Source organism: Mastigoproctus giganteus, chromosome 8 (genome assembly GCF_048544385.1).
Source record: "Mastigoproctus giganteus isolate SK-2022 chromosome 8, ASM4854438v1, whole genome shotgun sequence".
Lineage (NCBI taxonomy): Eukaryota > Metazoa > Arthropoda > Arachnida > Uropygi > Thelyphonidae > Mastigoproctus > Mastigoproctus giganteus.
The window spans coordinates 149,298,580-149,322,074 of record NC_143582.1 but is presented as its reverse complement, the minus strand read 5'-3'; the positions used below and the strand labels follow the sequence as shown (position 1 = coordinate 149,322,074).

Below are 23,495 nucleotides of genomic sequence, written 5' to 3'. Positions count from 1 at the left end.
TCAGATTAAACCCACCTCTCAGCATTTTCAATGATGAGGTGGTTCAAGGATTTAAGGTCAGAGGCAACCATATAATGAATGTGATATCTTTTAATTTACAAGGGGAACTTTAGTAAAACTTACCACCAGAGGCATAAAATTAACAGACGATGACGATGTTCTGCTAACAGCAGTTGACATTACAGTAGTATCGCCAAGTTGTACAATAGCACATCCATCTGAAAACCTTGCCAGTTTTCCTGTACCAATCTTCATAACTTTCCTTTACAAAAATAAAAAAATAAAATAAAATAAAATAAAATAAATAAGTAGTTATACTTTATGAAATTTCATAACACATGAGGCTGTAACAAATTCAGTTGGGTAACTAGCTATACATATAAGTATATATTTATAAGTCTGATAATTTTTACACAATTTGCACAATTTAAAACAGAAGTCTGTTCTCATTAGGACATACCCAGAAAATTTATGATTTTAACTATGCCTCTGTATTAGTATGTACTTGTACTATAATTTCAGGAGCTAAAAACATCTTTTAGAAATCCTATACAGATCTAATTGCCACATATGAATCAGGCCAATTCTTTAAAATGAACTTAGCCCTAAATTATATAACTATACATATGACTATTCCATTTAACCCTTTCATTCATATGTACATATAATTTTTTTTGTAAAAGTACATATACATTTTACAAACATGTATAAGTATGTATATGAGTATATAATACATATACATTTTTGAAGGTTGGAAGCAAAAGGTTGGTAGACAAATTATATATATATAATTTGTCTACTTAGTGCAATATGTCTTGAAATCTTCCAGTATTTTCTAGAATCTCTTTTTTTTTTCTTTTCTAATCATAAAGTGGCAGACAAAAAAAAAAAAAACAGCATCACCTTAAAAAAAGTAACATTTGAAGTGAAACGTATAAGATATTGTTTGATTACAGTTATTTTTCAAGCCCGTGACTGCTGAATACGGTGCTGTTTCTTGTATTCTGTGTATCTTGTAAACTCCTCTGACCGTTTGGTCGTCCCGGAGTATAAACAGAAAATTTATTTATTTATTTTGTTTGTTGCAAAGCAAAGGAATTGCATCAGATAAAGCTTCTATTGCATCAGACAGTAATTGCAAGGTATTGCATCAGCCACTTCTATAAATACGGCACTGGAAGGGTATACACGCTTATTAGTATTCTGTTTTGCAGAGGTGTAAGCATGGCTCCATATGTTCAGTTGACACCAAGAACAAAAAGTGTAGCTGTTGCTCTGTCTCAGGAAGAACTTTCTACGCATGCTATCACTGATAAAATAGGCTGCCAACAGTATCCTGGGTGCTGAAATTAAAGTGTGAAACCGGTGATGTGAAGAGAAGGCCTGGATCAGGCCGTAAGAGATTGACTTTGCCTTCCCAAGATCGATATTTGAAATGGCTATGCCTTCTTATTGCTATGCTAGTGCTTCTGATCTAAAACTGGATTTTGATATGGCCTCTGGTGTTGAAACAAGTGCACGACTATCCAAAGACGGCTTTCGGAATGTGGTCTACATACCTATCGGCCCAAGAAGAAGTGAAAGTGTTGACCCAACAAATGAGGAAGAGCCAACTTGCTTGGGCTAAAATGCATGTTTCATGCACAAAAGAGCAATGGGACATCATCTTTTCTCTGACGAATCGAAATTCAACCTGCATGGCTCGGATGGGAAGAGATATGTCAGAAGACGAAAATCAGAGGCATAACATTCTGACTGCATAATGTCGACCGTAAAGATGGTCTGGGGATGCATAACAAGCAAAGGGTGGGGCAAATTAAGTTTATTAACGGAACGGTGAATGCAGAAACCCACACTGCTATCTTGGAGGAGTGCCTGAAACCCGTTATTAGGGATCACCATACAGACGTCCAAAACTGCATTTTTCAACAGGACTCAGCACCTTGCCACACAGCAAAATCAGTAAGTTTAATGCTATTTAGATTTAATGATGAGTTTGTCTTCTTGTCTCACAAGGCTTAAAACATACTTACACCAATGTTTTCCCTTGTTTTTCTCTCTTAAGGTGCAGCCATACCTCAGAAATGCTGCAATTACAGTGTTGGACTGGCACGGGAAGAGTACAGATTTGAACCCTATTGAAAATTGCTGGTACAAAATGTCATCCACAATTGCTCAGAAGCCAACAAGTAAGATTCAGCTGCAGGAGAGCATTGTAAGGGTGTGGTACCATGAAATTGGGCAACCATATATCCAGAAGTTGATTAGCTCTATGCCAGATCGTTGCAAGGCTGTAATTGCAGCTCAAGGAGGAACAACAAAATACTGAGGACTTATTTTGCTGATTTACAGTACATAATACTATTAAATTAACTTTTCATTTCAGTTTGTACATGTGAATGCAATAAAATATATATTTGGTTTTCATAATTGCCATTTGCATGATTTCTCATATTTCCATTAATTACGTATTTTACCCTTGGGGAAAATATTTATGGCAATTAGGTATATCAGGTGGGGTCTTTTTATTGAATTTCATTCACAGATATATATATCCCATCTAACAAATGCATTTTGAACATTTCTGCAACCCACAATGCAGCAAAAAACACATTATTTGCAAAATTCACAAGTGATGCAGTTTTTTTGTCTGCCACTATATATATATATATATATACAGGGTGTTTCAGTTAAACGTTTCAGAACTTCTAAGAGGGGTACGGTACATCCTGACAACTCGAAATCATATACCAATGGGCAGAATCGAAAATCCCGAGCTTTAGTGCAGGGAATCTTAATTTCGCACAAGAATGCCAAGTTAGTAGGATGGATGATTACACGAACGCAGAGTTAGCCGATATGCATTTGGCGTACGGGGCTGCAAATTGTAGTGGGCCAGCCGCACAGCGTTTGTACGGGGAACGATATCCGATGAGGCGTATTCCCAGTCATAATTTCTTTGCAAGACTGCACCAGAGGTTAGCTGAGAGAGGTTCATTTGAAAGAGCTGACAGGGACAGGGTAAGAACAGCACGGACTCCAGCCGTCAAACAGAATGTGCTGCAGCATGTACAGGGGAATCCAAGAATGAGTACACGAAGTCTAGCAAACGCAGTTGGGGTTTCCCATTGCAGCGTCTGGAGGATTCTCCGAGAACAAGACCTGCATCCGTTTCACGTGCAGCGTGTCCAGACACAGCAACCGGAGGATTATGCACCTCGTATTGCTTTCGCACAGTGGTACCTTGGAAAATGTGCTACAAAACCCCTTTTTCTTGCTGAAGTGTTGTTTTCCGATGAGGCATCCTTCACAAGGGAAGGAATTTTCAACATGCATAACGACCATATCTGGGCGATCGAGAACCCGCATGCAATACGACGTCGTGCAGCACAGATTCGATTTTCGGTCAATGTATGGGCCGGTATTATGGGAGATTACCTCATCGGACCTTACCTGTTACCGTGTCGTCTAACCGGACCTATCTACTTGATCTTTCTGCAGCAAGTATTGCCACAACTTTGAGAGATGAACAGATTTCTGCATCGACGCAACAGACAATGTGGTTCCAACACGATGGAGCCCCTGCCCATTATAGCGGAGATGTTCGTAACTACCTGGATGTCACATTTGGTCAACAGTGGATCGGACATGGTGGTCCCGTGCGTTGGCCTTCTCGGTCACCCGACCTATCATGCCTTGATTTTTATTTCTGGGGTCATATGAAATCGCTAGTTTATGACACCCCTGTTGACAATGCTGAGGAGCTGGTTGCAAGAATCGCAATAGCTGCCGAAGAAATTCGAAATTCGCCTGGAGTATTCCAGAATGTTCGGATGTCCATGCGTCGGAGATGTGAGGCGTGCATTGTAGCCCGTGGAAGAAACTTCGAACACTTACTTTAATCCATGTACCTTTTGCTTCTTTTCATGTATTATTAAAACGATTTCTCACTTACGGTCTCTTTTCTTTATGGTGCTTCTGTGTACAACACCGCTTCAGGAAAGCATTTCCGACCCCACATTGCTATATGATTTCGAGTTGTCAGGATGTACTCTACCCCTCTTAGAAGTTCTGAAACGTTTAACTGAAACACCCTGTATATATATATATATATATATATACATATATATATATATATATCACTATAATATATAATATAGTATTTTGTACTGTCATCTTTAGGATATACTCATATAATAGGTGGCAGTAAAAAAATACTTTGAAACTCAGAAGAAAAAATTAGTCACAGTTTTTCAAGCTGAAATTGATAAATTCTCTAGAATTCACTCTAGCAGAAATGAAATTGAATCAAATGATACACAGATAGAGCATTCGTGCAGAGGATATTACTGCATCAAAAAAAGTAACCATGAGTTCATTTTCATATACAGCATTTCCTGCCATATAAAATGCACTGGGGTATAAGACACCCATAATTTAGGAAAGATTTATATATATATATAAAAAAGGAGGGAAAAAAGCATTTTTGCACTTTTTAGAAACTGATTTCTTTTATTGCCCATACTTCTAATTATTTTTAAACAAAAGCATCTTATTATACACATGACTATTTTTATAATAACAATGCATGCTCTGGAGTGAACCCAAAATATTTTAATCATCTCAAAATTCAAATACAAAAATATTATTCTAATTCATCTTTAAAAAGGAACAATAAACAAAAATGAGGCAATAAAATAAAAAGTTTTTATTCATTTTCAAAAGCTGGAAATCCATTGCTGTTGTCATCCTCGTCATGCTGACCATCAACAAACCTCACCTTCAGGGTCACTGCTGCTGCTGTCTCAGTGAAAATGGTCATTCTCATCAAACAGAATACAGGCAGTTTCTGGGTTTACAAGTTTTTTTTTTCAAGTATCAACAGAATCAAAAATATGACTATTAATTGCGATAAATAAATGCTAAACATTCATAAATACAGCATTTCAAATAGTATAATGCATAGCTATACAATACAGTACTACTGTGCGTGTGTTTATTTGTTTGAGCAGAGATAAAGAGATAAGGAGGGAGGTCCAACTCTTAAAGAATTATGGAAAGAATCCCATATTTTAGATGCAATCAAGATAATAAAATGAGCCTGAGTCTGGGACAAAATTACAGAGAACAATATGAACAGTGTTTGGAATAAACTCTGTCATCAGTTTATTGATAATTTTGAAGGATTTCAAGAACCAGCAGAGATCCCACAAAATTAAACAGAAGTGGTTGTTAATATTGCTAACCACTTGCAGCTTGAGGTTTCTACAACTGACATCACTGATCTGCTTCAAACACACAATGCATAGCTCACAAATGAAGACCTTGAAATGGCAAAATGTGAAGAAGCTGAGGAAGAAGAAGATTTAAAGCTGAAACTCCTGTTCACTCTCAAGGAGCTTGACTAAGCTTTTCAACACATTGAAAAAGCAACTGAGATTTTCGAGTCACAAGATTCAAATTTCGAGCGCACTAGAAAAGTTGCTACAGATTTAAAAAATGCTTATTATTATTATTATTATTATTAGCTATGTGGTGCAAGGAAGCCTGAGGCTTATGCTGCACCAGCCAAAAAAGAGTTACCCTGTGAGAGAGAGAGTCAGAAGAAAAAAGGAATTACCAAGAAAGAGAAGAATGACGATATCCAGCTCAGGACCCTGGGGTGTGCCAAGCCCATACTCACCAGATATGAGCCCCTGGGGATATGCATGCTATCATGAAATTTATAAAGAAAAGAAAAGACTGTCTTGGAAACAAACGACTCTTGAAGCATTTCCAAAGAAGACGACTCCTTTTGCTTCCAACAAACCAACAAGTTCCGAGCCAACAATGCACACTCGTTGGTGAAGAACTATAAATGCACATCGATTAAATGCACACTCGTTGGTGAAGAACCACCAACGAGTGTGCATTTAATCGATGATGATGGAGAATAAACATTCTTTAACAATTGTATGACATAAACAACTTCTTTATTACAATTTGCTTGATTTTCATTCCTCGATTTTAAAGGCTATTTTTTCATTTTTTTGGATAAGTAAATCATTGTTTAAAGTTGGGAACTACCTGTATCATCTTCTGTGCTCTCCAAGGCATTACTGATGCCACACTTCTTAAATAACTTCATAACTGTCTCAGTCTTTACTGCGTCCCAAGAATTTTTTACCCATTGGCACACTTGCATGGGTTTGTTAAGGGAAAGTCTTGTCTGACAAATTTGATAGGATATTATGATGTGGTTACAAAGAAACTGGATGCAAAAAATAATTCTGATATCATATATTTGGATTTCAGGAAAGCTTTTGACACTGTTGCGCATGGAAGACTATTGTACAAATTGGAGCAGAATGGTATTAAGGGTAAGTTGCTAGAATGGATAAAAGGATGGTTAAGTGGGAGAAGACAGAGGGTGGTAATCAATGGGTGCTGCTCTTCGTGGACTAATATTATTAGTGGAGTCCCACAGGGTTCGGAATTGGGTCCACTGTTGTTTTGTATATTTATCAATGATATTGATGAAGTTATATCAGGCTTAATGTCAAAGTTTGTAGATGATACAAAGGTTGGCAGGGTTGTTAATGACAGTAATGGCAGTGTGCTACTGCAACAGGATCTAGATAATTTGGGCAGATGGGCTAAGAAGTGGCAACTGAAGTTTAACCTTGACAAATGCAATGTACTGCATATGGGTAGAAGTAACCCCATAGAAACGTACCAACTGTGTGGTACTACACTTAAGGTGGTAGAAAATGAAAAAGACCTGGGAGTAATTGTGCAGGCAGATATGAAGTTTTCTGAGCAATGCAGAGAGGCTGCCAGGGCAGGTCATGGAATTTTGTCAATGATATATATGAATTTTGCTAGCAAGGAAAAGGAGGTGACTGTCCCTCTGTATAAATCAATGGTCAGGCCACGCCTTGAGTACTGAGTACAGGTCTGGAGGCCTCATTTTAGGAAGGATGTAGATTTACTTGAGCGTGTACAGAGAAGGGCAACAAGATTGGTGAGGGGAATGAAGGGATCCTCTTACCAAGAGAGGCTTAAGTTTTGCAAATTGCAGCAGCTGGAGACTAGACACCTGTGAGGTGATCTGATTGAGGTGTATAAGGCCTTGAATGGGTTGAGCAAGCTGAATTCTGATGGGATCCTTCCACTTGTTCAGATTACGAACCTAAGAGGGCATAAATTCAAATTAAGAAAGGACAGATGTAGAATAGATGTGCGGAAATTTGCCTTTAGCCAGCAGGTGGTTAATTGCTGGAACAAACTTCCATCTGTCGTTGTGGAAGTTGATGGGTTGAATAAATTTAAGGAGGAACTGGACAGGCATTTGGAGGGAATGGTGTGATTTTTTTTTTTTTTTTTTTTTTTGGCTGATGCTGCATAAGCTCATACACTTGCTTTCTTGTATCACATGCCACCACTACTACTACTACTTGAAAAATCGTTGGTCTCTTCATACGATTAGTAGGTGTAAAGTTGCATTGTGGTGCCTTCGTCCACTTAGTCCATTCTTCTTTCATGAGAGCTTTAAATGGCTTGTTAATAAAAACATCCAGTGATTGTAGCCTGCCAGTAAGTCCACAAAGAATTACAGAAAGTTGTGTTTTTAAATTATCCATCCTCCTCTTTATGGCCTCTGTTTTTATGTGAACGAAATTGGTCCCATATCAGTAGTACTGGTTTTTGAGAAGACCAACAGAGGATGCCATGATCACACTTTTTCCAGCCACATTTTGACTCCATCTTCATCCATCCACCCCCTTAGGATCAATATTGACAAAGATACCTGGTGGAATTTTATTTCCATTGGCAGAGTTTTTCTCTTGGATACAAGGAGCAGTGGAAGTTTCATTCCATCAGCACAACAAGCCAAACCAGCACTATAGTGTTCTTTTCGTAGCCTGATGTCTTCATATTTACTGATTTTGTACCTGTATGATCAGCATCCACACTTCTATTTGAGGGTACATCAAATGTTAACAGTACTTCATCCTGAAACACTTTAAGGGCTTAAGCCTCAGGCTGCAAGAGAATTAGACAAAGTACAAGTTAGTGCAAACACATCATATTAGTATGCAGCAGTGAAGGTATTCATGATATGAGATTTAACTAAAACAATGCTGTTTATGCTAATTCAGAGTTTGCTGCATACTAATATGATGTGTTTGCACTAATTTGTACATTGTCAGTACTTCATCCATATTACCAATTTGGCCAAGCTTGTAGTTTGTGTACTTCCTAGCATTAATATAAATCTGAGAAATTCCAGGATTTGGTTTTCACATTTTCTGGGTTATCCTTGTTCATTTCATCTTAGCTGAGCTGGTTCACTTCATAAATCTATAACATCAACTTGTTGTGTTACCAACATCATCAAGTCCCTTTGTATATATAGGCAAGCTTTGTATATATAGGCAAAAGGCAGCAGCAAAAGGACTCAAAAATGACTGATGAAACAGATATACTACAGTTCCTCTGCTCTATTACCCAGCTATTCAGTTCTTTCTCAAGTCCTGCCCATTTTACTGTGGGTTGATAAGGTTATGCTTGTTTTTGATTGCCATATTGAGTTTATCCTCTTGTTTTTGTCACTCCCAGTTCATTTTCTCTGTTGCTGGTGGTGGCCTAAAATGTCTTCCTGCAGATCTGTTTCTGTGTTCCTTTGCATAACTGATAACTTGTAACCAATTGTGTAAGCAAGCCATCATACTAGGGTACTGGTAATCTAAAATAAATTGAACACATGCACAGTGGCTGCAGCTACACTGTAAAAATATTCATTATGGTACCTTAACAGATCCTGCAAGGTTTTTTTTTCTCAAAAAAAAAAAAAAAAAAAAAAAAAAAAAAAGGCATTTTCTGGGTTATTCCATCAGCAGATAAATTTACTGGTAATTTATCTGGTCGTTTTTAACATTTTAGCAAGGTTCATAAAAAGTACCAGTATATTCGTAAAAACTCTAAAATCATCAACAAGACAAGACAAAACGTAACAACATGCTTGTTTATGATAACCACAACCATTGCCTTATAAGATGTAGGGTGATTTTTTTTGAGATAGATTTCTGAAAAAAGTGCATCTTAGATAGTGGTAAATAGTTTTTTTTTTATTGTCACAATTTTTTTTGAAATTCTGATTTGATTTTTGACAATAATTTCACTCTAATATTTAACAATCATGTCAAACGATTACTAAATATTAGAGTAAAAATACAAACAAACTAATAGTTGCTCATGGTTTCACTCTAAATGCAAACAAAATAATATTTAAAAGAAAGCATTTGTAACACAATTTGCACTCTTACAAAACTATAAAATTCCATAACATAATTTATGCTCCTTTAGCACATACACCCATACATATTCTGAAAATTCACTCATGAAAGGGTTAAAATTAAAAAAGATGATCATAAATTGAAAAAGCGATCATAAAATGAAAAATTTGCAGTTCAATCTCACAGCTGTAAGACTGACCTCTTAAGTGATAGTTGGCAGTCAGGATTTTTGTCACCATGGGAACCATGTTTACTGAGCCCTAAATATTAGTAAAAAGTAAAGTGCAGCCATTATCAACCCACTGCAGGATGGAAGCCTCCTCAACAATTCATGCTGAGGGAAATGGACCATAATCTGCCACGCTGGTCCAGTGCGGGTTGGCAGATCGACCGTATTCAGCAGTCAGGGGCTTGAACCCCGGTCTACTCAAAGAGCGTGTGCTACTGCACTCCCGCTCCTGCCCACTCGGCTACGGAGGCCGTACTAATTTACAAACATCACTGTGTTCATAGGTAGTTATTGTTTTAAATGATAAACATAGCTATTGTTTTTAATGATAAACACAGTTTTTGTTTTAAATGATAAACATAGTTATTGTTTTATCACATTTATAAAATAATAGTTTTCAAATAAAATGAGTGGTAAACAAACACCAACAGTCCAACAATAGTGACAACCATATTTGGTTAGAAGTAAAGTAGATGGTTTCACTGTCAAAAGAATTCTGATTTCCATGTGGTTTTTATATTCTTCACCACTATAAGTGGTCTCTGTCAACTACAGAGAGCTGTCTACCAAAAATGATTCAATGCATCGCACGAAGCATAGCATAGGCAGTTTGCTGCAAGAAATAGTCATTAGAGGGCAAGGCAAGTAAATTACACAGGGATGCAAATAAACATTGCATGGTGTGGTAAAAGTGAGTATTCTGTTAACTGATTTTACAGCCATACATCCTGTAATTCTAATGCAATCAGTGACATAGGTCAAAAGCAAAAACAATACCTGAGGAATACTAAAACTGACACTGATATCATTCAGGTATTTAAATTTTTTAATTTAAGGGACTTTAATCAAGAATATAAAGTCATTATAGATTATGCACACACTAACACTGCAACTTAAATAAGTTTAAGAGCCATATTTGAAAACATAAGATTCTTAAGTGAAAGGTATCTGAATTTGAATTGTTTAAAAAAAAAAAAAAAAAAAAAAAAAAACAATTTTATGAGTTTTATAAACAATTATAAAGGGTATCTGCAAAAGAATGATCTAATTTCAAACCTTAATAATTCCAGGACAAAAATAGACAAATTTTATCACTGAATGGATATCAAGTTTCATAACTGGATAAACAAATGTCTATACGTGACATCTTAGTCAGTTGCAGGATGAATAAACAGAATTCCACTTTTCTCCAAATATTTTGCAGCATTTCTAGAGTAACAACTGCAATTTTGTGCATGTGATCTTCTGCTTCAAAAGTGATAATCCTGATAACAACTGGGAATATGATGTTCTTAATATAATCCCACCAAGAGAAGTCAAGTGGGTAACATCAAGTGAGTGTGCTCACCAAGAATTGGGCTCATCCCTTCCTATCCAGCAGCCATTAAAATTTTCATCAAGTCGCGAGCAGTCAGAAGGACCCTAGTGTAGGAGTGCTTCTGTATGTATCAGTAAAGTTGGTTGTCAGTCTTCAAACTAAGGAATGTTTGACTGACTACCAAGTGAGGTACTAACTACTTAACTGTTCAGAGATTTTCTGAACTCCAAATACAGGGTTGAGCTAATTTACCTTACCTCATACATAATGAAAATTTTAATGGAGGACTGCACAGAGAGAATAACCCTGGTGGGAGGGGTCTCTTCTTGCTGTGGAGAAACACCAGAACTGGCTGGGGTTTTTTGTTTACTAATCTGATTTCCAGAAATGTTTATAGCCAAAGTCTTATCTCTCTTTGCTAGTGGTGACTTTTAATTTTCCCCTTTAAAAAATGATGGCTTAGAAATTACATATGTCTGTTTTTCAATTACTTTACACACGCATTACCATCAGTAAAATGTAAAGCCAGTGAATCTTGGTAGGTGATTTGGTTCCAGCTGACCATATAATAATAACACACTGGCCCTACCCAATTACAGTAGCTTTTAGGTAGTGGTTACAATTTATTTCAGTCAGATATCAGAGACATGGGAGGAAAAACAAATAATAATTATACACCAATAACATTCTTCATTTAATGACAATGAAAATTACTTATGTATAACTTCAGTTATTCTGGAATTAATAAAGTTTAAAATGTGGTTATTCTTTAGTGGACACTCTGTATATCCACAAAAATCAACTGCTATTGAACATCATAACTGATTCTATAAATTAACAGGAGGAAATAGGCTTTTTAATGGGAGAGTCCATTTTACAGGGTAATGCTATCTGATGGGATATAGTTGTAATGGGTGCAAGAATATTTGCTGATGCTATCAAGGCAGTATTAGGTGGATCAGAAAACTGCTAGCATGGGGGTGATACATAGAATAATAGAGTAACAGCAGCAGCCGCAGGCAGAGGTGTAAGTGATTTTTACACTGCTCTTATTTGGAACATGCGGCAGAATGGAAAGCAAGATGTCAGGGATTTCAAGGTCTGCAAGGGTCCTCATGAAACAAGAAAAAACATGGGTTGTGGTAGGGTTGCCATGAGTAAAAACAGGTGCACATACTTGAGTGTATACTAATGCTAGGAATATAGTAAATAAATTTAATGAATTTGTACTGGTTAAGTCATCAAATGTGTATATTGTAGAGATATCGGAGAAGTGGTATCACTCAGACATTAGAGATTTATATGATTAGACATTATATGATACATATTCTCTAAATCTCTATAATGATACATATTCTCTAAATCATCACTACTGTGCATTGTAGTGCTCAAAAAAATTGCATCACTTGCAAAAATTCCCAAATTACTGTGAAATTTGGCAATATATCATATATGTCTTGAAATAGCATTACCCTAATCATCATTCATCTCTAGCAAGCTCATTGAGATGATGCTACATGCCATTCATGTTTGTATCAATTAGCAGCAGTATAAATACAGAGCATATGCCACAAGTCCAATATTCTGTGCTGTTGCAATGGCTAAGTTTTCACAATTAACACCATGTAGAAAAGTGCTGCTGCTGCTGTGTTGAATGCAGAGGGACCTTCTATGCATGAAATAGCTCAGAGGATTCATTGTAATCAGCCAACAGTGGCACATTTATTATGAAAATTATCAGAGAAACTGGCAGTCTACAGAGAAAGAAAAGGAAGTGGTTTTTTTTTTTTTTTTTGTAGTTGTTGGCGCATCGGCTTCTGTGGCCATAGTGCACCTCCCAAGGTTTTTGCAGTACTTTGATCCAAGCCCAAGGCGGGATTCGAACCCGCGACCTTTGGGTTGCCAGGCAGGCACTTTACCCACCTGGCTAGCCCGGTCGGCAAAAAAGGAAGTGGACATCCATGGATATTCTACAGTGCAGGACATATTACTGGTCTGTCTGTGTGTCCGAAACAGAATCCTCATTGACAGATCTCAAAACAGCATGGGAGGAGACAGGGGTAGGGGCAAGTACTGCAACAGTATGCAGATAACTTTTCTCATCGGGATTAATAGCAATTTTCCCAAGAAAAAAAAGCCAGTTTTGACCATGCAAAAAATGGAAGCTGAGCACCATAAATTCAAACTGAGGAAAGACAGTTGTAGAATAGATGTAAGGAAATTTGCCTTTAGCCAGAAGGGTGGTTGATCGGTTGAGTGCTGGAACAAACTTCCATCTGTCATTGCAGAAGTTGACAGTTTAAATAATTCAAGGAAGAATTGGACAAACTTTTGGAGCAAGGGTGAAATGGGAAGTTTTTTGTTTTTTTTGGCATGTTGTATAAACTTGCTTTCTTACATCATATGCCTCTACTAATGCTAATCTAAAGTGGGCAAAAGAGCATGTTAGTTGGTCTAAATGGAAGCTGAGCATCATAAATTCAAACAGGAAAGACAGTTGTAGAATAGATGTGTGGAAATCTGCCTTTAGCCAGCAGGGTGGTTGATTGGTTGAGTGCTGGAACAAATTTCCATCTGTAATTGTGGAAGTTGACAGTTTAAATAATTCAAGGAAGAATTGGACAAACTTTTGGAGCAATGGTGAATGGGAAGGTTTTTTTTTTTGGCATATTGTATAAGCTTGCTTTCTTGCATCATATGCCTCTACTAATGCTAATCTAAAGTGGGCAAAAGAACATGTTCGTTGGTCTAAGGATCAGTGGAAATGTGTTATTTTCCCTGATGAATCAAAATTCAACTTATATGGTTTGGATAGCCAGCAGACTGTTACACAAGGAGGATAAGAATGTCATCTTGACTGTACTGTTTCCACAGTGAAAAATTCTGCATCTCAAATGATATGGGGCCATATTTTACATAGAAGAGTTGGTCAACTTGAATTTGCAAAGAGTACAGTGAATGCTGAGGTGTACAAGGACATTCTTGAGATAAAATTACTTCCCACAATTAGAGATCAGTCACTACAGGGATGTTGCCAATTGCATTTTTTACGACAATTCTGCTCCGTGTCATAAAGCCAAAACCATAAGTACTACTTCATAAAATTAGCAAATGTGTTAAATTTATGAAATGTCACATTCTTGCTTTACTGTACACAGGTGTAAAAATGGTTGAAGGATATATCAATTCACAAAATAGTCTGGACTATTTAATCCAACCTCAATCCAACTGAAAATTTTGGAACAAAATGGGTATTACAGTAATGCAAAAGAAACCAAAAACGCTAAGAGCTACAGGAGACATTAATCCATGTTTGGTACCATGAGATTTACAAAGAATTCATTCAGAACCTTATCCAGTCAATGTTATGATGATGTGCAGAAGTCATCAAAGCAAGGGGTGGGCCAACAAAATATTAGTGAGCACATTGTTGTGTTTTCTGGTTATATAGTTGCTTGTCATCGTAGTATTAAAAAAGTAATGAAAAGAAATAATTTTTTTTTTTATATGAACCATAAGTAACATGCTGTCTTTATGGAGAACAGTACTGATTTCATTGAATATGTACCCATATGGGCTTGGCACACCCAGGGTCCTGAGCTGGATATCATCATTCTTCTTTTTCTTGGTGATTCCCCTTCTCCCTCTCTTGGGGTAATTCAGAAAAAAAATTTTTTTTGGCTGGTGCAGCATAAGCCTCAGGCTTCCTTGCATCACGTGGCTAATAATAATAAGGCATAAAATTAAATTTTTCTGCAAGTAACAGTTTCATATGTTATTACTTATGTTCTTTCAGCTATTTCTAAAAGAGCAGTTGCCATAGGACGACATAAAAAATGAAGCAAAGCAATTTTTTGAGCACTACTATATATAGTAAGGGCAGAAAGGAAAAAAGGGTAGGAGGGCTTATGTTCTTAGTTAAGAGGCACATAAAATGTAAGACAGTACATCCAGTTAATATGGGAGGCTAGTGCAATTTCAAGGAATGTGACAAGCACTGGGAAACAAAAATGAGAGGAGTGTGTTGTAAGGCCTAATGACTGTAATGAGTATGATGAACAACTACATAAAGAAATAAAGTGGGGAAGTAAATCAGATCTACAATGTCTGATAATGCAGACATTGTAGATCTGAATTTAGATCTAAATTGTAGATCTAAATCTACAATGTCTGATAATGCAGGATTTTAACTTGCCAGATATTGAATGGAGCTTGTGGATTGGTCACTCACAGTAACAAATCTTTTGTGGATTTACTGGATGACAGTTTTCTACATCAACACATTAGAGAGGCAATGAGAGAAAGCAATAGCCTTGATCTGATTATCAAGGCTACTGAAGATAAAAGAACCAATAAGGTAGTGTTCATAGTGTATTGAGGTGGTATTTACTTAAAGATATAACTACTGTCAAAGGCAAAGCAGCCGACCGGGCTAGCCAGGTGGATAAAATGCCTGCCTGGCAACCCAAAGATCGCAGATTCAATTCCTGCTTCAGGCTTGGATATCACGATGGTGCAGCACTATCCGGTTGGATCTCAAGGCTATGATACACGAAGGAAGCAGGAAAAAACTGGTTCCTTCATGTATTGCTCACATCACATGATAAAAGAAAAAGGCAAAGCAAAGGTCTTTTGGTCTTCTAAAGGTCTCAGATGGTTTTTATGTTCTATGCAGTGGCATCAACTGATGATGCTACCAATTGTGAATTCTAAATGGGAACCATTCAAGGAAGTAATCCTGGAAGCAGATGGAATCTATCCTTGATATGGAATTATATCAAGGGAGGCAGCATAGGAGGTAAGCAAACCCATAGCCATAATTATGAGAGCATCCTTGGATTCAGGGAATAGAAAGCACTGAAACAAATGTCATGAAGCCAGAGCCAAGTTTCAGGTAACCCCCACCTACATCTCCTTCAACCCATGCACCGTACTAAGTACTGTAATTTTGATACCTTTCGTGTTTAGGGGTTTCATAAAAAAATAAAAGTATTGGGAATAAAAGAGCAAGAGCCAGTCCAGTTTCTTCTACAGCCATCACACACCCTGGAAATATCCAGAGATTTGACCTACTTGCTGCAACGAGTAGCTAGACTGGCAACAAAACTAACACTCCAGCTATGGACTTGTCCAAAACCACCTCATCCACACTCATTAGCACACTGTAAAAATCCAACCCAATCACAATCTCCAGTACATCCAACCCTACATATAGTGTCAAAGCTGTGAAACTGACATAACAAAAGGCCTGTATCCATGCAAGTTAGCCTAAAAGTTTTTCTGTGCCTTTTTCTTTTCTTACCACAGATGAAAAGCTCAAAGAAGAATTTCAAACATAGTTTTGTATAGGAGTCTATTTGTTGTTTCAAAATTTGTGTTAAATATTGTCGTAATTAATGCAAATGTTATTTTATGTATCTTAGAGATCAAGTCATGCCATTCAATTCTCATATCAGGGACTGGAAAAATTAGTACCCCTAAGAGTCTGAATGAGGTTAATAAAACTGGCGGTAATAGTAAAATGAATGAATACAAAATTTTCGGACAACATAACAACAGGTAGAGAGTGGCATCAATTCAAACTAATCAGGAACATTTTATGAAACGGATGTGAAAAGTTACCCTTTGCACAAGGGTTGTTGTTGTAGGTTTTTAGGAACATCAGCGACCGAGACCATATTGCTTTGTATATATTGTCTGTAAATTGTGTTCTGAGGTCGATTATCTGTTTTCTGGATGGAAAACCCGAGTTTCCGGGAAAAAAAACGGTTGCTATGTATTGTATGGCTAATACTCATTCTTCTAACCTATAATAAGCTAAGTTACAAATATTTCCCAATTCGTTTTCACAACAATTACCTACCCATTGTCAAATGATATGGGCAATTCATGTACATCAGAGTGGGTACGCCAGTTGAATGTTGAAATTGCCAACAATGTTGTTTTCCATTGAAAATGTAATGGCTTAATTACATGCCTCTTTAAAATATATTTCATTCTAAACCGGCACAATAAATTGATAATTGATTCATAACTTTGGCAACCACTCATTTTCACAAAACCGAAATCAAAAAACTATAAGAAACTACCATTCCTTGCACCACGTGTATCTGTAAAAGATAAAAATAAAATATAAATAAAGTTATAACACAAACAAGGTATACGACGATCACAGAGTCGCCCTACGGTAAAAAGGGAAAACTGCTGGGTTGAGGAGTGGAAGTTATGCACAGGAAGCGACAGAAATGTGCATGGTAGCAAGTACGATCGACGCACTTGAACACTGTGAAAAAAAAAAAAAAAAAAAAAGATCTGACTTTGAATACTCCCAGTTGGAAAAAAAATTATTAGTTTTATTGCAACGTGGCAGTGTTTCACTTCCGGAATAGCGTAAGTCCCAAACCTCGAAGAAAGCTAAGTTTTTCATTCAGCCAGCAAACAGGAAAACAAACCAAAGAATCCACGCAACTGAACTGCAGACACAATATCATACAGTTTCATTAATTCAGTACTTTTAGCAATTTGGCGATTAGCATTAATACCATCAGGAGCATCGAGAAAGAAGGCGGAATACAGAAGTCAGTTGTTCAGAAGCAATTATCGTTTCGCAAGGAAGCGCTACAAAAGTTATACAACAGAAAAATTGCAGGGTATTCATTCCCTCCAATAGCTTGTCTAATTCTTCTTTGAATTTATTTAACCTATCAACGTCCACAACAACGTATGGAAGTTTGTTCCAGCAATGAACGGGAATTGCTGGCTATAGATAAATTCCTGCACATCTCTTCTGCAACCTTTCTTCTTCAATATGAATTTGTGCTCTCTCATGTGAGCCGACTGAGAAAGACAAAATTCCCAACAACATTAAGATTGCTCAAATTCCCAACAGCATTAAGATTGCTTAATCCATTCAAAGCCCATCTCAATCGGATCACCTCGAGGTGCCTAATCTCTAGATACTGCAATTTGCAGGACTTAAGCCATTCTTGGTAAGAGCTCACTTTTGCTCCCCTCACTAATTTCATTGTCCTACAATGTACCCATTCCAGCAGCTCTATATCCTTCATAAAATGAGGTCTCCGAACTTTTATGAAGTTCTCAGGGTGTGGCCTGACTACTGCCTTATGAAATGGGACAATCTCTCTCTCTCTCTCTGTAATTCAGAAAATTTTTTTGGCTGGTGCAGCATAAGCCGCAGGAATCCTTGCACCATATGTCTAATAATAGGAGCGCGACGGCCCAGTGGTTAAGAAACTGGACTACCAGCCCAATGTACCCGGGTTCAATTTTGCTGCATAGGACTAACCTTCCCCAAGGTAGGAGTGACGGCTGAGGCAGGTATTGGCGCTTTCTGATGTCACTCGCCAGAACGAAAAAACACTGGATATAAGCCGAAGCTAAACAAGTCCACATCCATAGATGGATGATGTCACAGAGAAATATTAATCATACTGCATCGAGTGTGGCGCATGATAAAGTCACTCGAGTTCAGGCCTTAGGCAGATGAGTCGGTTCGAAAAGTTAGAGACAGTCTCCCGAGAAAGACAGTGGAGCAAGTGGCGCTGTCCCCCATAAGGCTACTACAAGAGAAGGGAAAGACTATCCAACCCCACCAACTGGAAGTGGTTCCTGCTCAACTGTGCTAGTGACCACCCTGGAAGGAAGAAGATGCCAATGCATGAAGTGAAGCATTGAAATGAATACGTACATCATGCGAGTATTCGATGAAATAACAAGGCTAGAGACCGAATATGACAATGTATATTTGCATCAGTACGCCAATTAAGGTCGCGACTACATTCAAGTGGTTGGAAAACGAAGAACCTAATAGGTCTTGCCATATTGGAAAAAAGAAAGAAGAATATGAGCGATCAACTTCAAGGAGCAAAGAATATGGTCAATATGGAACCAGAGGAGGAAAAGCATTTACGGAACCAGAGGAAGAAGATCAAGAAGAAATACAATCTAGAGTAGCTGAAGTGAAAAGAGACGAAGTCATGATATCCAGAATAAAACACGAGTGGAAGAAGGCCCTAACAGAATTCGAAGGAATGTACCCAGAAGAACCCACGTGATACCCAAGCAGAGGCCAGATAAAATCCTCTAGAGAATAACAGCCCACCTCAATCGGTAAATAATACGACATTACCTTAATTTGAATTTAAGCCCCCTTAGGTTCGTAATCTGATCCTTCCACTTGTTTAGATTACGAACCTAAGGGGGCATAAATTCAAATTAAGAAAGGACAGATGTAGAATAGATGTGCGGAAATTTGCCTTTAGCCAGCGGATGGTTAATTGCTGGAACAAACTTCCATCTGTCGTTGTGGAAGTTGATAGGTTGAATAAATTTAAAGAGGAACTGGACAGGCATTTGGAGGGAATGGTGTGATTTTTTTTTTTGGCTGATGCTGCATAAGCTCATACATTTGCTTTCTTGCATCATATGCCACTACTATTACTACTACTACTACTACTACTACTACAACAATTGTGCAATGCTGGAGGCTATCCACACAGCCTTATACTGTGCTGCCATAGCAGCCACTAGGATTAATGGAAACCAGAGACCAGCAGCAGAACAACCGAAAACTGAAGGAACCACCAGCTTGGTAAAGAAGATTTCGCCAAAAGATAGAAGATTTAAGAGCAAAGATAGGTCATTTGACCCAGTACGAACAGGGCAATAGAAATAGGAAATTGATTGGAAAGGTGAAGAGCATCCTCAAGAGAGGCAGCATACGCTGCAAACACGAGACTAGAAATTAGAGAATAGGAGAATACTTGGACACAATGAAGCAGAACTTCCTTGCACTCATCAAGAGACTAGGCCGATACAAAGAGAGCTCCCAGAGGTAAATAAACATCACCGAATCGTCGATGAAGACCAAAGAGCCTTCTACTGGAAACTGGAAGCAGATAGGAAAGAAGAAAACGGACAAGCCAAGAAGAAGACGATCGAGGAATTCTGGAGAAATAAAAAATGCTTCCATTTTTATCCATTTCGCTTGCCTATATGAAGTAGTCTATGCTTCAAGATGCCCTATACTTTTGTCACGGCCTTTACATTTAAGATAGTGTCACTCCCTCGGAGATGGCTGCATTTTACTTTCATTTTCGCAAGTGCAATCAACACCGCCCAAGGGGATGCAGTCGTTGAAATGCTATACCACCGTTAAGTGCCAGTCAATTAGTGATGTCAGGTGGTTCTCCCGATAGTAGCCGGCAAGCATCGAACATGTAATATCTCCAAGAACGAGGCAGTGTTAGGTGGGTCGGACAACTTAGGTGCTATCGAGGCAGTGTTAGGTGTGTCGGAAAACTGCTAGCTTGGGGGGGATACAAGGACTAATAGATTAACAGTAGCCACTTGGCACAGGTGAAAGTGATTCTTGCACTGCTTCTATTGGAATGAGCAGAAGCCTGGAAAACAAGACGCAGGATATTTGAAAGACTGCTGGGAGTCATTGCGGTACATGTAAACACATGGGTTGTGTTAGGGTAGTGAAGAAAAAGAACAGGTGCATGTATACTTGCGTGTACACTAATGGTAGGAGTTTGGTAAATAAATTTGATGAATTTGAGGTATTGCTCAAAACATCAAAGGCGGATATTGTTGGGATATCAGAGACGTGGTGTCACACAGATATAAGGAATACAGAACTGGAATTTGGGGAGTACGTCTACAGAAATAATTACTATATTAGGGTTACCCGTAAATGATTACATTAACGGGTATTCGTGTCTGTAAATTGCGTGTGTTCTTTGGTCGATTTGCCTGTTTTGCTGGACGAGAAACCACCAGTTTCTGAGGGAAAAAACTTGCTACCTACGCCTGAGACCAACTCACTCAGCCACAGAGTGAAAAAAGTCCACTAAAGTTCCTCGCGTCATCGACGGGATTCGAACCCGGGCCTTTTCCACCCGGTGTGGGCAGAACGGTGACGATACCACTGTGCTACCACGCAGACTACGTCTACAGAAAGGATAGACAGGATAGAAAGGGAGGAGGGGTTATGCTATTAGTTAAGAAACACATAAAATCCAAGGAAGTGAAGCCAGTCGACATCGCTAGACAGTGCAGTGTCGAGTCAGTTTCGTGTGACATAAGCACTGGGAGATCAAATTCGAGGGTAGCAGGGTGATATAGGCCTAATGACTCTGATGAGTATAATAAGAAACTGTGCAGTGAAATAGTGTGGGCCACTAAATCAGAGAGTCTTATAATGGGGAATTTTAATTTCCCAGATATTGACTGGAATTTGTGGGTTGGCCACTTACACACTAGCAAGGCTTTTGTGGATTTATTGGATGATTGTTTTCTACATCAGCATGTTCGGGAGGCAAATAGACGGAGTAATACTCTTGATTTGATTATCAGTAGTGATTCTTCATGCATTAAGAATCTGCAGATAAATGAACCACTAGGTGGCAGTGAACACAGTGTGCTGAAGCGGGATTTACTCAAAGAGGTAACTACCATCAGGGGTTAAGGGAAGGGTTATTGCTTTCGTAAAGGCGACTACGATGGTCTGAGACAGTATTTAAATTCTATACAGTGGGACCAACTGATGATGTTACAGACAGCAAATTCAAAATGGGAAGCATTCAAAGAACTTATCTTGGAAGCTACTGGCTTTACATACCAACTAAGAAATACTGTTCAAGGTTTAGGCCTAAATGGATGTCAGATGAACTAATGAGACATATGACAGAGAAGAAAAATGCTTGGGATACATTTAATTAATACTTTACACAGAAGCCTATGATAGATAAAGTTGATCTGTAACCAAGTTACAAAGGAGGTTAGGCAGGCGAAGGCAGATTACGAGAAATCTTTGGCAAGGGATGCAAAGAAAAACAGCAAAGAGTTCTTTACTTATGTAAACTCTAGAAGGAAGGGGATGAATCAGATTGGTCCACTTGATATCGATGGTTCAACTGTTGATGATCCTGCTCAGGTAGCTAACAAACTAAATGAATATTTTGCATCGACATTCACACATGAGGAGTTATTCAGCGAGGGGAATGCCAGAGGTGTATTCAACTCTAGCAGTAAGCAACAGAATCTTGAAATAACTGGGAGTAAAGTGGAGGAGAAACTGTTGAAGATAAACACAAGAAAGGCACCTGGGGTGGATGGGATCTCTCCTGTTATATTGAAGGAAGTTAGTAGACACTTAGCCATAATTATGAGAGTTTCCTTGGGCTCAGGGGAGTTACCCATAGACAGGAGATGTGCAAATGTGACCCCAATTCACAAAGGAGGATTAAAGGCTGACACAAGTAATTATAGACCTGTGAGTTTTACTTGTGTTCCCGGAAAATTAATGGAGGCACTGGTTAAAGAAGCACTGCAGGATTATCTAGACAGGACTTCAGTTATAGCTCGGACACAGCATGGTTTTGTTAAGGGGAAGTCTTGCCTGACCAATTTGATTCGATACTATGATGCAGTCACAAGAGAACTAGATGCAGGGCATAACTTTGATAATATATACTTGAATCTTAGAAAAGCTTTTGATACTGTTGCACATGGAAGACTGCTGCACAAATTGGAGCAGTGTGGCATTGGAGGCAAATTGCTACTATGGAGTGGAAGAAGACAGAGAGTGGTAATCAATGAACACTGCTCATCGTGGACTAATGTTATTAGTGGAGTCCCTCACGGTTCAGGGAGTTGGGTCCATTATTGTTTTCTGTTTTTATAAATAATATTGATGATGGTATATCAAGCTTAATGTCCAAGTTTGCAGACGATACAAAAGTTGGCAGGATTGTTAAGGACAATACTGACGCTTGCTGCTGAAAGAGGATCTGGAAAGGTTGAGCCGATGTGCTGGGAGGTGGCAAATGAAGTTTAACTTTTGCAAATGTAAAGTTCTACATATGGGAAACAGCAAACCCAGAGCAACGTATCAACTCTGTTGTAGTACACTGACAGTGGTAGAGAATGAAAAGGACCTGGGAGTAATTGTGCAGGCAGATATGAAGTTCTCCGAGCAGTTCAGACGGTCTGCAAGAATAGCTCATGTTGTCTTATCAATGATATATAGGAATATTTTTCTAGCAGATTTTTCTAGCAATGATATATAGGAATATTTTTCTGGATTATTGCCTTGTATAAGGCAATGGTCAGGCCACACCTTGAGTACTGTATACAGGTCTGGAGGCCTCATATCAAGAAGGATGTAGTGCTGCTGGAACGAGTACAGAGAAGGGCAACAAGATTAGTGAATGGAACAAATGATTGCTCTTACGAAGAAAGACTTGAAGTTTTGCAAATTGCAGCATCTGGAGACTAGACACCTGCAAGATGATCTGATTGAGGTGAAAGCCTTGAATGATTTGAACATGCTCAATGCTGATGGGATTCTTCCTCTTGCTCAGAATAATCACCCGAGAGGGCATAATTTCAAATTGAGGAAAGACAGATGTAGGATAGATGTGCGTAAATTTGCCTTTAGCCAGGGAGTGGTTGATTGGTTGGTTGGTGGAACAGACTTCCATCCCTTGTTGTGGATGGGGATAGCCTAAAAAAATTAAGGATCAGCTGGACAGGTATTTCGAATGAACGGAGGGTGAAGTGGAAGTTTTTTTTTTTTGGCTGATGCTGCATAAACTTGTTTTCTTGCATCATATCCCTCTTCTAATGCTAATGCAAATGCACA

At 38.2% G+C, this 23,495-nt stretch overlaps 1 protein-coding gene across 1 annotated transcript in view; it reads right to left on the bottom strand.

The window, feature by feature from the left end:
- The window catches only part of PNPase (polyribonucleotide nucleotidyltransferase 1), a 389,999-nt gene extending 373,073 nt beyond the window's left edge, over positions 1 to 16,926 (bottom strand). Inside the window, exons 1-2 of the mRNA XM_090380364.1 lie at positions 16,689 to 16,926; positions 124 to 262 (exon numbers count right to left, since the gene is read on the bottom strand). Of these exons, the coding sequence (XP_090236490.1) occupies positions 124 to 262; positions 16,689 to 16,876 (327 nt within the window). The 5' untranslated portion in view covers positions 16,877 to 16,926. The remainder of the gene's footprint in view (positions 1 to 123; positions 263 to 16,688) is intronic.
- Positions 16,927 to 23,495: the final 6,569 nt, after the last annotated feature.